Raw genomic sequence first — 13,131 nt, 5'->3', positions numbered from 1 at the left:
CGCGCGGTTTCCCGGGCGACGGGCGGCCCGGCACCACCATGGCGAGCGTGCACGAGAGCCTTTATTTCAACCCCATGCTGACGAACGGCGTCGTGCACGCGAACGTGTTCGGCGTCCGCGACTGGGTCACCCCGCACAAGATGGCCCTGCTCGTGCTGCTCAGCGAGCTAGGCCGCGCCGGCCCGCAGCTCGGCCTGCTGGAGCGGCGGCGGCTCAACCGGCTGCTGCTGCCGCTGCTGCAGGTCGGGGTCCGGCTGGAGCGGGGGGAAAGGTGGCCCCGTTGTGTCGTGGCCTGTCGCGACATGTCGCTGTCCTCCGCAGGGTCCGGATATGTCGCTGTCGCGGCTGCGCAAGGCCATCGAGGAGTGCTGCCCGCAGCTGGCCGGCTCCGTCCACATCAGGTGCGGGTCCGTGCGGGCGGGGCGGGGGAAGAGCCGCCGGGGCCGTGCGAATCCTCTGCGCTGTTTGTGTCCGCTCGGAAACGTCAATGCCGGGTTTTAAAAGCACACAGTTTGGGCCAAAGCTCTACTTTGATTTCTTCCTTGTCATAACTAAGTTTCTGAGAGGCACCAAGATCGAAGTCATCAGATTTAAAGTTTCTCTGTGACAGAAGATCTGTTGTCGTATCAGATAACTCACTAAATAGAAGCAGTTCCAAAAATGTAATCAATCAAGGATTTTAAATTTGAAAAATAAAAATTTTAAAAGTGTTCCTATTTGTTTTAAGAATAACCATCTTGTCTAATTATTCTCTTTTAATAAAGACCTATTTAAAAAGAAAAAAAATCCCAAACCTAATTATTATTTGCTTTACCAATATTTAATATGATCTTATTTATCTCAGTATGAAAACTTCTTGGGTCCAAGAAATTAGTTATCACTTGTTTGTGTTTGCTCATTTATGCAGGAAGCAGGGGAATATTTTATTTGATGTCTGTATTAATACCCTGAAAAATGTAATTTTCTACCCCTGTTTAGGTTAAAACTTATGGCAGAAGGAGAACTGAAAGATATGGAACAATTTTTTGATGACCTTTCGGATTCATTCTCAGGGACAGAGCCAGAAGTTCATAAAACAAGTGTAGTAGGTAAATAATTGTTACCCATAAGCTATTTCTGATGTGATATCTATCATTGATGTGATTGCCTCAGGACACACCTTTCTTTTTCTGGGGAGGTGTCAAATTGCAGAATGTATTTTTTCTCTTGCACGGATGTTGTATATTGAACAATAGTTTTGCATATTGTGAGGTTGTTAATGTTTTTGACAATTTATCACTTATCTTTAGAAAGATTTGCTGCTAAATTAAGACCAGATTTATGCCCTGCAACACTGAGTTGTATACTGAGATGAGACTCACTAATTTCTGTTCCATTTCTCATTAATTTCTGTTTAATGAGGAACTAAATGATGCTATTTAAGCTGCTTGCTGTGATTTTAGTGTCCTGTCTGCAGCAGCACCTGACACTCTGTGCTCACAGCAGGCATTTCCCTCTCCAGGTCTGTTCCTGCGCCACATGATCCTGGCATACAACAAACTTTCCTTCAGCCAGGTCTATAAACTTTACACAGCACTCCAGCAGTACTTCCACAAAGATGAGAAGAAGGATGGAGCCGATGAGAATGAGATGGAGCTGACAAATCCAGAGGAGCTGGATGGGAAAATGGAGAAAGAAGAACTTGATGGGCCTTTAAGGTGATAAATTAGTGTTAAAGCCTTTCCCACCTTTTAAGAAAATTAATGTTTTATTTTTTTAAAGCCAGGCTGAGCTTTGTGGCTGCTTGTTTCCTTGGTGCCACCGTGTGGTAGTGATTGTCAGCGGCTGGGGAAGGTGGCAGTGCCCCATCCTCATCCTCTCTCAGGGAAGCACAGCCCAAAGGCTGTTGCTGCCCACAATTTCCCACTTCTGAGTGACTCCTCTGGTTGTCACGTGCTAAAACTGTTGGAGAGGTCACTTCTGCTTCCAACAAGGAAAGATTGCTCAATAAGGAGAAGTTGAACAGTTTTGTTTTGCTTTTCACCCCTCTCCAAATAAAAGAACTCATGTCTATTTACCTCAAAAAGGAGAAGCAAATAGTGAGAGTTTTCACCTGCTGAAGAGGTGCTCCATTGTAAGAATAATCCTGAAAGTATTTTATGTGTCCATATATTTAAAATATACTTTGCAAAGTGTATTTGTGTAAACTTGTGCAGGAGTGGCTGCATCATGAGTCAGACAGCAGCTTTTGGGGTCTGGCTGTGTGCTGGACTTGCTGCCTTTCCACAGAGTACAAGTCTTGCAGAACAGCTGTTTCCAGCAGTGATGGATGTGGCCAAAGTACCAGTTCATCTCCTTGGGACTTTCTTCAGAAGGCAGAAAAAACAGAGCAGAGCCATTTGAATATGTCAGCCCTAAATCTTCTCTCTGCTGTTTTTCTTTAGGTTTCTTTAGCATGTATTTACAGTAATGCTGCTCTCAACTACAGTTTCTGCAGTTTGAAGCTAAACTGTGTGAAATCATTTGGATTGCAGACTTTGATTGGAGTAAATTTTGTTCTTTATTAAGTTTTCTCAATGTTCCTTCATGCTTTGAGCTGTAATACCTCAGAAAACTTTATAAAGCAGAAGTGTGGGGTGTCTGATGAAATGTGTTTCTGTGCTGTCTTTCCTTGCCCGTTTCTAACCAGAGTGTTTCTTACCAGGGAAGAAGAGATAGCTTGCAGTGGGCCTCTTTCCCAGAAACAAGCAGAATATTTTCTTTCTCAGCAGGTATGTTAATTTTCATTAAAATGGAGGAAATGTTCCATAACATGAATTTCACCTTGAATTTTATCCACAGTGTCAGCTGTGATGTTTTCTCTGGTCTGGTAGAGGCTTGTTGATGTCTCACATGTTGTTGCTCAGTATGAGCACTTGGGGCTATGAGTGTTTTATCCAGACAAGTCACCATATGCTGATATTTGGTTCTCAGAAGGTCCTTCTGCTCTGCTTGCCTCACATTTCTATGAAATGTGCAGTTTTGTTGGTTATTCCAGCTGGTAAATAAAAAAGGGAACAGAAATACACATGGACACAAGTGTCAGCAATTCAATAGTCAGTAATGCTAATTTTAGTAACTACATTTTTGTAATTTTTTATTAATTGAACTGCTTGCCAAAGCAAGCTGTGGATTTATTATTTTTTTTTCCTGAGGGTTGGTGTTTTTTTTTTTTTTTTGCACGAGAAGATACATGTAATTCCAGTGAGCAATGTGTGGCAATAGTTCTTCAGAGAGAAACTTAACCAGAATTCTTAAGTGTCTTTAAACAGTCCTTTGAATAAGGTTTTATTTGACTTAGTCTTTTTGATCTCTGCAAAGTGAGCACTATAATACAGTATAGAATCAAAATGCCACTGTCATAGTAGAGCTACTACAAAACCTTCTTTAATGTCCTCTCCAAGCAGATAACAACCTGACAATCCTGTACCACAATATATTTTTATAACCCTTCTGATGGAGTTACCTATCTTACTTGTACTGTTCAAATTTTATTCCAGGCTTCTTTACTAAAGAATGATGAGACAAAGGCTCTTGCACCAGCATCTTTACAAAAGGAATTGAACAACTTGTTAAAATTTAATCCAGACTTTGCTGAAGCAGTAAGTATCTTTTTCTTCATCCAGAATGGTTGTAAAAGGATTTCTTATCTCTAGGATAGGATTATTTGGGAGTAATTTATTCTCTATTGAAATATAAGTAGATGATAAAAGTGTGAGCAAGTTGCATGTAAACGTTTAGTAATTCAGACTAAAACTCCTGAAGTTACAGAAATCGTAATTAAGCAAAGTACTTCCCCTTTGTGCACAGATATAAGCCTCTTAATTTTGGTGGGACTGAGTGCATTCTTGTTCAACTGAATCTAAAACTTACTTCTTTTACCCACATTTTCCTAAGGAATTTCAGGCCTTATACTCCTGTAGTTCAAAAACCATTATTAAGTGCAATATCTGTTAATTTTGCTGGTTGTTGTTCACTTTGCTTCTGATCCTTAATAGCAATTTATACTGAAAGCCACAGACAACTCATGCTGGGGGGCATTTCCAGACCCGTGGTGTGAACTTTTGCTTTGTCCTTCAACGGCTTCTTCTTGAACAACTTCCCCAAGTTCAACTCTTTCCTGCCTTGCTTTCTGCCTCTTCCTCCCAGCAGCCCTGGGCTGGGCAGACAGGATTTTCCTTGCTGCTGTTTGGAAGAGTGTCCTTGAAACAGCTGCCATAGTCCCTGGCTGGACTTCACAACATAAAGGATTATCCTGCCCAGGATTCAATGCTAAAAAGAAAATACATAATTTTAGCATCTCCTTTTTATCTGCACAGCATTTGGAAGCAGTGCTGATGTTTCTTAGACACTGTGGGAGTTGTGCCTCCATTCCCACTCTCACTTCACACATAAATACAGGAGGAATTCCACCTCTGTAGAGATCTCAGACTCTCTGTGATCATTCTTATGGCCAGATCTTGTAATCTTCACATTTGGCAGATCCTGTTAAGGTAGACAGCCAGTATTGTCTAAGAAATTGCCAAATTTGATCCAGAAATACAGATAGTATATATATCTGTATATAGTATATAATACTGATATTGCAACTTCTGATCAGTATTTCACAGTTACATGTTTTGGACAAAAATACTTAGTAATTATAAACTAAACCTCTGGTTTAGTATCTGTACAATTAAAGCTGATTTTATTTCCCTTTCCAGCATTATTTAAGCTACTTAAACAACCTGAGAGTGCAAGATGTCTTCAGTTCCACACACAGCCTGCTGCATTACTTCGACCGGCTGATCCTCACGGGGGCAGAGAGCAAAAGCAACGGGGACGAGGGCTACGGGCGCAGCCTGCGCTACGCCGCGCTCAACCTGGCAGCCCTGCACTGCCGCTTCGGCCACTAGTGAGGAATCACCCTGGGCCATCTCCCAGGGCTGCCAAGACACCTCCCCTTCCTCCCTGAAATCCCTCCAGGGGCTTTCTCTCACTTGACAGCAGCTGCGGTTGGGTTGGGATCCTCTCGCGATCTTGATTTGTTTGGGTTCGATTTTGTTTTGTTTGTTTGGTTTCCATAATAACTGAGCAATCTAAGGGTTGATATTTGTCTGTGTCCTGGGTATTTTAAGTGTTCAATTGCATTTCCATGGCCTCAGAAGGGTCAGTGGGTATGAATGCCTATTTTCATCCATATTTTCAAGAAAGTGTGATTGGTTTTCTGTAAGTCAACATAGAGCTGATGATCTGGCAAAATAATAATTAAACATAAAAAGCCATCTGAGCCTTTAAAATTTAAAATGCCATATGGGTGGGATTTATTTTGTTGATAAAGCTGGCCTAGCCATCTTCATTTATGGTTTGCATTTATTGATTGCTGCCTGAAGGCATGATGTGGAGAGGGAAAGGACATTGCAAAGTTGAGAGCAACAATTTCTACACAGGCAGATTCTAAATGTTGCCCTGTTCAAACAATAACTTGGCACCATGGCTTGTACAGGGTTTGAAAGCCCACAGAGGAGTTACAGCTGCATTTTGGTTTGCAAATGCTGTCAGATTTATTGTCCTGAAATCCAGAATGCACTGCTGAGTGCTGGGAGATAAACACAGGCTGTTACATCAGAGATCTGAGTGCATTATGCATAATTCAGATCAATATTCCTCTGGATCAGGATGCTGTATCTTAAGTAGGAATACTAATTGTTCTCCCTCTGTCTGCTGATAGCCAACAGGCTGAACTGGCACTTCAGGAAGCCATCAGGATTGCCCAGGAGTCCAATGACCACGTCTGCCTGCAGCACTGCCTGGTAAGAGCTCTGTTCAAATGGGCCTTGAGTTGTTCTGCTCAGTGAACTGTTGAAGAACTTCTCTCACAGCAGCATCTCCCCCAGGGAATTTGACTGCCCAGCAGTGGGGTGACATCTCTTCTGGCACAGAAGGCCAGGATGTTTTGTTGCAGCTCAAGGTTAATTTCTTAAGCAGAAATTGTTGTCCCAGAGATCTCAGTAGTAAGCTCAAAGTTGAGTCTTAGATGTTGAAAAGAGAAGAAGTATTTCAGAAGCTTCCTCCTTCCTGTCTGTTGAATTCTCAGAGTAACCAGCCACCTTTAGAGCAAGCAAAGTGGGAGGAAAGGACTTGGATTTCTCTTTTTTTCCTGTAATTAACATTACAATGAATTGACATCAATGGTATCAAACTCCTGAGGTGCTGCATTCCACAGTTCACTATTTTTGTGCATCACTGAACCTCCAGCATTGGCTGGTGCCACACCAGCCTAGCTGCACTTCTGATATGTTTTTTTGTGCAGCATTTAGTAGAAGTTTCCTTGGAATCAGTGCTCAAGTGGTTTGTATTTCCAGTAAGTTTTTGTGCATTCTGTAACATGAAGCCAAGTTAAAAGTGCTGCAGCCATCAGTTATTTGCAATGAGATTTTGATCTTTTTCCTTGCTAGAGTTGGTTGTACATCCTGGAGCAGAAGATATTTGATAGCTGTGTTCTGCTGGAGCACTCTGTGAACAAATCCTTACATTTTGGATTGCCAGTAAGTCCACTTCATCAATCCTTACCTTTATTCTGGGACAAAGCCATGTGGTGATGGGCGTGTGTGTGATCAGAGTTTGGGGTTTTACAGCTTGTCTGTTCAAAATACGTGACTGGATTTAAACAAACATGTTTTAACACTCCAAAATCTAGCTGTTTCTATGACTTTTATTCTTCATATTAGCAAGCCTGAGTTCAGTTGCTTTAATGCCAGAGTATTATTGCAAGACTCACTGGTTTTTCTTCTAACTTGTTTAATTTTGAAGCAGAAAATCTCTGTGGCTACTGGCCCACACACTATTTTGGTACAATCTGATGTTCAGGGAAGGTTCCTAGGCCTCCACCTTCCCTGAAGCTCAGTGCTGATGTCTCTGGTAGGGCTTTGAACACGTTTACTTGTACAGCTCTGTAAAATCTTGCAGAGCAGCCCTCCCCTTTGGTGGTTCGTGCCCTGGTAGATCTGTTAATGTTTAGTTCTGTCTTCCCCAAATCAGCTATTCCTTTATTAAGAGAATTGTTCTAAAATGGACTAAACTACTGCTGTTGGGAGATAGGAGCAGACATGGCCTCTTTGTGGGGAAGGAAAGAAAAGCAAAGGCTCTATTTTCACAGCAGTTCTGGAGAAATCCAGGTACTGGTCCTGTCCTCCTCCATAAGATTTCTGTGTGGGGGAGTGGAAATTACCTTTCACATCCAACAAAATGACATTCACATATGTGTGGGTGTGCATAAGTGAGTATTTAAAGAAGTGCCTGGAGCAGTGTTCCTTTGTATGTGCTGTCTTTTTGGGATTCTTTTTTAGTAGTTTAGAACTCTGCTGCAGTGTATTTTGGAAGCCTGGGGTACTCTGTTCTTCCAACACTGTAGGTATGTTTTTTTCCTTCTTCCCAGTATCTTGCTTCCTTGGGAATACAGTCCTTGGTTCAGCAAAGAGCTTTTGCAGGAAAGGCTGCCAACAAACTAATGGATGCCTTAAAAGATTCTGATCTGTTGCATTGGAAGCACAGCCTGTCAGAGCTCATTGACATCAGCATAGCACAGAAAACAGCCATTTGGAGACTGTACGGCCGCAGGTATTTGTTTTGTTTGGAGCTCCTGGATTAGCTGCTGCACTTGTTAGCACATAATGCATTTATATAGGTGTAACCAGTGACTGTGTCTCTCCAGTGCACTAAAATAAAGCAATCAGACTGTGATTCAGTACAGGCTGAGTGCAATTATTTCCATTCTGTTGTGTTCCTTAAGAACTCATACTGAAGAAGAGATAGTTTCCATTTAGTAGTGGCAAATAGATCATAAATTGTTCCTGTGCCCCCACTTTCAGCATCTCTGTGCTTTGGCTGCATGCAGCTTTCAGCCTGTAGTACCTGCTGTGCCTTCACAGTCCAGAGTCCTTGGACAGCAGTTGTTTTACAACTTTTCCTTCTCCTCAGGCCCCTGGCTTAACCAGACAACGTAGACTAGTGTAATAACAAGACCATAGATTAAAAAGGGTTGTTGTTTGCTGCTTGAAAAGTAAAAGATATTTCTCTTGCATAAGCACCATGGCACTTCAACAAGCCCAGACCTTGCTGAGCATGAACAGTCTGGAGGCTGTGAACGTGGGCGTTCAGCAGAACAACACCGAGTCCTTCGCCGTGGTGTTGTGTCACCTGGCAGAGCTGCATGCTGAGCAGGTGAGCTGCAGGGCTGCTTGCACAAAGTGCCATTTGCTGAGAGGACTGTGGGTGTTACTGACAGAGGGTGCAAGACTTGACTTGTGTTTTTTTCTGCCTGTAGCGCCTGCTCTGGGGGCAGAGACAATGCAGGGTGTTTGTTTGGCAAATCCCTTCCCTGAGGGTTGTGCTGAAAGGGAGGGGAGCAGGGCCTGCCCTGGTGCATTAATCAGTGTCCTTCTGTTCCAGGGATACTTTGCAGCTGCTTCTGAAATACTGAAACACCTAAAGGAGAGATTCCCTCCCAACAGTCAGCATGCACAGGTAGAATACTTAGCATTCAGCCTATAAGTTATGTAACTTATACAGTAGGATCTGAATCCCACTGCTCCTGAATTTTCCTCTGGCTGCCTTGGCCTATACATTTCCTCATTTCCCTTGGCTCATCCTCATGGGAAGCTGTACAGCATCAACTTTCTTACAAAAGCATGGAAAAGCACCCTGTGTTTTCAGACTGGTGAGACATTTCTCTCACCACAGCCTCCTAAGATGAAGCTGTTCAAGTAGAAATTTCATTAACAGAGAAATACATATCTGCTTCATAAGCACATAGAGCAATTAAATGCTCTGTATTGATTTGAAGCTTCAAACTTCTGTTTAATTAGTGCTGGTTATTTTGATCTATTACAATCCAGAAATAACTGAGATAATAGGCTAATAGCCTGATTTTTGTGTGACTCTGGGAAACATTGCCACAGGAGTCTATAAGATAGTATTTACACTGAAGTGTTTGAGATCCCATTAAATACAGTGTGAGCCTTCTTTTTTCACTACAGAACAAGTCTACTTGTCTACAAGTCTCAAATCATTAGTAATGATTTAAAAGAGCCTTTTTACTTAAAATGCAGCTGAGTAGGTGAACTTCGATATTGAAACATTAATCCAGACCTGAGCATTTCTGTTGAGGACAGTAATTCAGTAAATCCAATAATTGGAGTAAGTGTGTCTAGACATAAATACCCTCGGGGAAAATAAAAAGTAAATTCTAATTTGAGATTAGAAAATAAGCAGACACAACTTCTAAAACTTGTTTCTGGATGTTCTTTGTTTAGCTTTGGATGCTGTTTGATCAGAAAATACAGTTTGAGCGAGCCATGAATGATGGCAGATACCATGTAGCAGATTCTCTTGTAGCAGGAATTACAGCACTTAATAGCATTGAAGGTGTATACAGGTAAGAAATCATGGCTCTTCGTGCACTTGCAGGTGTGTTCCACGAAGATAATGAAAAATTTAGCAAAATTATCACTGGCATTCACATGTGCTTACATATTTTTCCCTCTCCTTGTTAAGGTCATGTTGTCTAACCTATTGGGCCACTCCCTTTGGGCACGTCCTGCAATAATAATTCGTAATTGTTTCTCTGGACATTTTAAGAACTGGAATAGCTGAAGTTGGAGTTATTCTAGATCTGTGAATTGGTTGTGGTAACGTCTTCAAAATCTAAAACAGATTTTTATGTCAAATAGCTGGGGAAGAAGCTCAGGCCTTGAGTGAATTTCTCTGTGGCTTGGTTTCTACATCTCCAAAATGAAGCAATGTGATTTTTTTTCCACTCACCTTAATGGGGTCTTGTTTCTAAATGAGAATGACATGTTAAAACTTGGTATTTGGTGAGTATGAAAACCAGCTTAGTGTTCAAAGAATTTCTCATTGATTTTCAATGAGGCAAAACACCTAAAAGCAGCCAGTGCCAGTCAGCCGGAAGAGCAATATTCAAGCTGTGGGACCTGATGCTTGTCCTTCTGGAATTGGACTGATCATGAATTCCCTGATCTTTAAATATTCTGTTCAGTGTCTGGTTCAGGGCGTTTATACCCATCCCCTGCTGCTCTGCATTTGGTCCTGACTTCCCTGTTCTCCATTTTCCTGTTGCTCTGTATCCTTGTTAGCTCAGGCCAAATTTAGCTGCTTTACCTCATACCTGTTTTTCTCACAGATAATTACTTATGCTTTCTAGCTTGCATGTCCTCCCACTTCTGCTGCCTGTTTGGCCTTTGGTTTTGGCAATCCCTGGTTTCTATCTAAAGCTGTTTTATGAGTTTGATCCTTTCTGCCTGGGAGCTGTCCAGTTGGCACCAGGGAGATCTGTTTTTCCTCCTGTCTGTGTGTGCAGCATGTGTACACTTTGTCAGGGTGCCAGTCTGCAGTTACAAGAAACACAGGTCACACAAGAGAGACCTGTTTTACTGTGTTCTGAAGAGCAGAATTCTATACAAAATAAAAAATACAGTGATGTTTTCTTTCTACCACGACAGAAAAGCCATTGTATTGAAAGCCCAAAATCAAATGTCAGAGGCACATAAAATTCTGCAGAAATTGTTGATCCACTGCCAGAAAATCAAGAACACTGAGATGGTGATTAGGTAAGAATGTTTCATTTTCAGAGTATTAAAGCCACTTGGCAGTGATTAGAATCAGCCATTTCAATTTGTCTGTGTTCAGACTTCACTAGTCTTCAGATTACCTGCTGTGATTCTGAGATTACAGAGTCATTTCAATTATTAATCACAGTATGGAGGAATCCTCAAAATATTGTGTCATTTAAACCTAGTTGTTTTTAATATGTAAACTAAAAGGTGGTAAACTTAAAGTTCCATGAAGGTTCATGAAAGAAGGAAACAGTGCATCTAAAATAAATATTAAATGGAAATGTGTGTGTGTGTGCAGTTTTACCTTGGTGTAAATCTTGAGAGAGATTTTGTATGTTTGTGGCATCTCCTCTTAAGGGTTCAATTTAAATTTGTTGTATATGCAGCAGCATAATTCATAATAAAACAAATACCATTGTGGATGGAATAATTCCCTGGGAAACAAGTGGACATTTTTCATCCAGAGTAAAGGTTTGTAACTGCTTGCCCCTGTTTGCTCAGGGTTCTGCTGTCCATAGCAGAGCTGTACTGGAGATCCTCGTGTCACACCATTGCACTGCCAGTGCTGCTCCAGGCCCTGGCCCTCGCTCGGGAATACAGCCTGCAGTACTTGGCTTCTGAAACTGTGCTCAACTTGGCTTTCTCCCAGGTAGGTCTGATTTGTGTTTTCACAGGGCTGCAGGGCAACGTTTATTCTGGGGATCTGGATGCTGTTTTTACTCCTGTGAGATTTACGAACGCAACCTTGTTGGAATTAAATTATTGATTCAGAAGAAGCAAACTCTGAATGTAAAAGCTTTCGAGGAAGTTAATAAAAGTTGATTCATGTGTATCACTAAAATGTATAGTTATTGTATGTAATTAAGCAGCATAAATTTCCCCCATCTTAATGTCTTCAGTTATTTTTTTATGCTGGTATTTTGGCTTTCTAGTAGCATAAGTTGGTTTGTATATTAAAAATAATGGTGGTAATGAGTTCAGTTATATTGTTTATTCTGAGAGATGTGGCTGTCAGCACTGACTGAGTGGAGAAGCATTTCCCAATCATTTCTACTGACAAGTTTTGATTTAAAAGAAGATTGTGAGGAAAAAGTTGAAAAAAAAAAAAAAAAAGTGCATTATATCATGTTATTAGAAACAGACATGGCTTGTGTTTGTGTTCCCTGAAGAAGCTGCTCATATCAGTGGATTCCAGTGTGAGACCAGCAAGTATTTCTCTTTCAGCTGATCCTTGGCATTCCTGAACAAGCGCTGAATATCCTGCACATGGCAATAGAACCTGTCTTGGCCCACGGAGCTGTCCTGGACAAAGGCTGTGCCATGTTCTTGGTAGCCAAATGTCAGGTGGCTTCTGCAGCTTCCTACACTCCACAGAAGAAGATTGAAGGTAGTGTGAAGAGTAATTCTCTCTGAAACTGCTCAGAAGTGCAAACCAGTGTCTGTACCGGAGTCCTGCTACACCAAACTGTGTTACCTGGTTTTTGGATACAAAATTAATGTGGAATTAGTTGTTCCACAGATGTTTATAATGGAACATTGTTTATCTTAATACTTTCACACACATATTTTGCAGCAAAGGCTGAATAATAGAAACTAGCTGAGAGACCATGTTGCTAAGACACAAATGGTTTTGAAAAGCTGAGGAATTTATAATTGGCCTCCTTAGATTTGAGCTGCCTTGCTTGGAGTTGTTACTGTGATATTTCTTAAATATGACTGTCCCCCTTTTTTTCCCACAGCTTTGGAATCTGCTATCTTGAATCTAAATGAAGCCAAGACTTATTTTGCCAAAGTGGACTGCAAAGAGCAGCTCCGAGACGTTCTCTACTTCCAAGCCCGGCTGTTCCACACCCTCGGCAAGACCCAGGAAAGGAACAAATGTGCAATGTTGTTCCGTCAGTTGCACCAGGAGCTGCCAGCACACGGTGTCCCCTTGATCAACGCCTTCAAGTGAAGCATTTAAAGATGAGATTTGTTTGTTTTCCTGTTTTGGTTTTGTTTGTTTTGTTGGTTTTTTTTATGAGTATCTTTTTATTGTATTTAGTCACCCATGTTTCAGAATAACTGCCAATAAATCATGGTCTGCTCTTGAAAAAACTTGTGTTTTGTAACACAAACATAATTTTCCACTCATTTTGCTTTTATTCTGTACTTGAAATTAAGAAATTACTGGGGGAAAAAGAGAAAAGACCCTCTTGACTGTGTTATAAACACACTGAGGGGAGTAGTGCAGTCACGAAGAAGTAGTGTTCTGTTCTTTGTAGTGACATTTCCCGAATCAATGCAGGCTTTATGAACACAGGGGTACAAAAAATAATGGGAAATGTAGGCAAGGCTCCTTTGTACTCTTTTAAAGTGGTATGCAAGGAGGAGTCTCATTTTAAATGTGTCCTTGCTTTTAACCTGTCTGCAGTTGCTGTTTACACTGCAGAAACAGATGGTGCTGGCAGAAGGGGAAAAGACAAGGTTCAGTCAGAGAGGTGTAACAGTGCAAAGTCCT

At 41.4% G+C, this 13,131-nt stretch overlaps 1 protein-coding gene across 1 annotated transcript; it reads left to right on the top strand.

Moving 5' to 3' along the window:
- Nucleotides 1-9: 9 nt before the first annotated feature.
- Nucleotides 10-12,745, top strand: ANAPC5 (anaphase promoting complex subunit 5). The gene is made up of 17 exons (XM_056504614.1): nucleotides 10-242; nucleotides 322-401; nucleotides 979-1,088; nucleotides 1,502-1,697; nucleotides 2,684-2,750; nucleotides 3,519-3,620; nucleotides 4,722-4,912; nucleotides 5,729-5,810; nucleotides 6,456-6,545; nucleotides 7,436-7,617; nucleotides 8,085-8,220; nucleotides 8,449-8,523; nucleotides 9,312-9,433; nucleotides 10,518-10,625; nucleotides 11,133-11,280; nucleotides 11,856-12,018; nucleotides 12,371-12,745. The coding sequence occupies exons 1-17, from the start codon at nucleotides 39-41 to the stop codon at nucleotides 12,583-12,585; spliced, it is 2,271 nt and encodes a 756-aa protein (XP_056360589.1). The 5' UTR covers nucleotides 10-38; the 3' UTR covers nucleotides 12,586-12,745.
- The last annotated feature ends 386 nt before the right edge of the window (nucleotides 12,746-13,131 follow it).

This window comes from Oenanthe melanoleuca, chromosome 15 (assembly GCF_029582105.1).
Source record: "Oenanthe melanoleuca isolate GR-GAL-2019-014 chromosome 15, OMel1.0, whole genome shotgun sequence".
In the NCBI taxonomy this organism is placed as follows: domain Eukaryota; kingdom Metazoa; phylum Chordata; class Aves; order Passeriformes; family Muscicapidae; genus Oenanthe; species Oenanthe melanoleuca.
Note: the sequence above shows the minus strand (reverse complement) of the source record. Positions and strands in the feature narration are given on the sequence as shown.

What these genes read in the sequence shown, in the direction of transcription:
- ANAPC5 (XM_056504614.1), top strand. Translation starts at nt 39, where the DNA reads ATGGCGAGCGTGCACGAGAGCCTTTATTTCAACCCCATGCTGACGAAC. An exon ending in TGGAGACTGTACGGCCGCAG is followed by an intron (nt 7,618 to 8,084) that starts GTATTTGTTTTG and finishes CTCTTGCATAAG; the next exon opens with CACCATGGCACTTCAACAAG. An exon ending in AGCATTGAAGGTGTATACAG is followed by an intron (nt 9,434 to 10,517) that starts GTAAGAAATCAT and finishes CTACCACGACAG; the next exon opens with AAAAGCCATTGTATTGAAAG.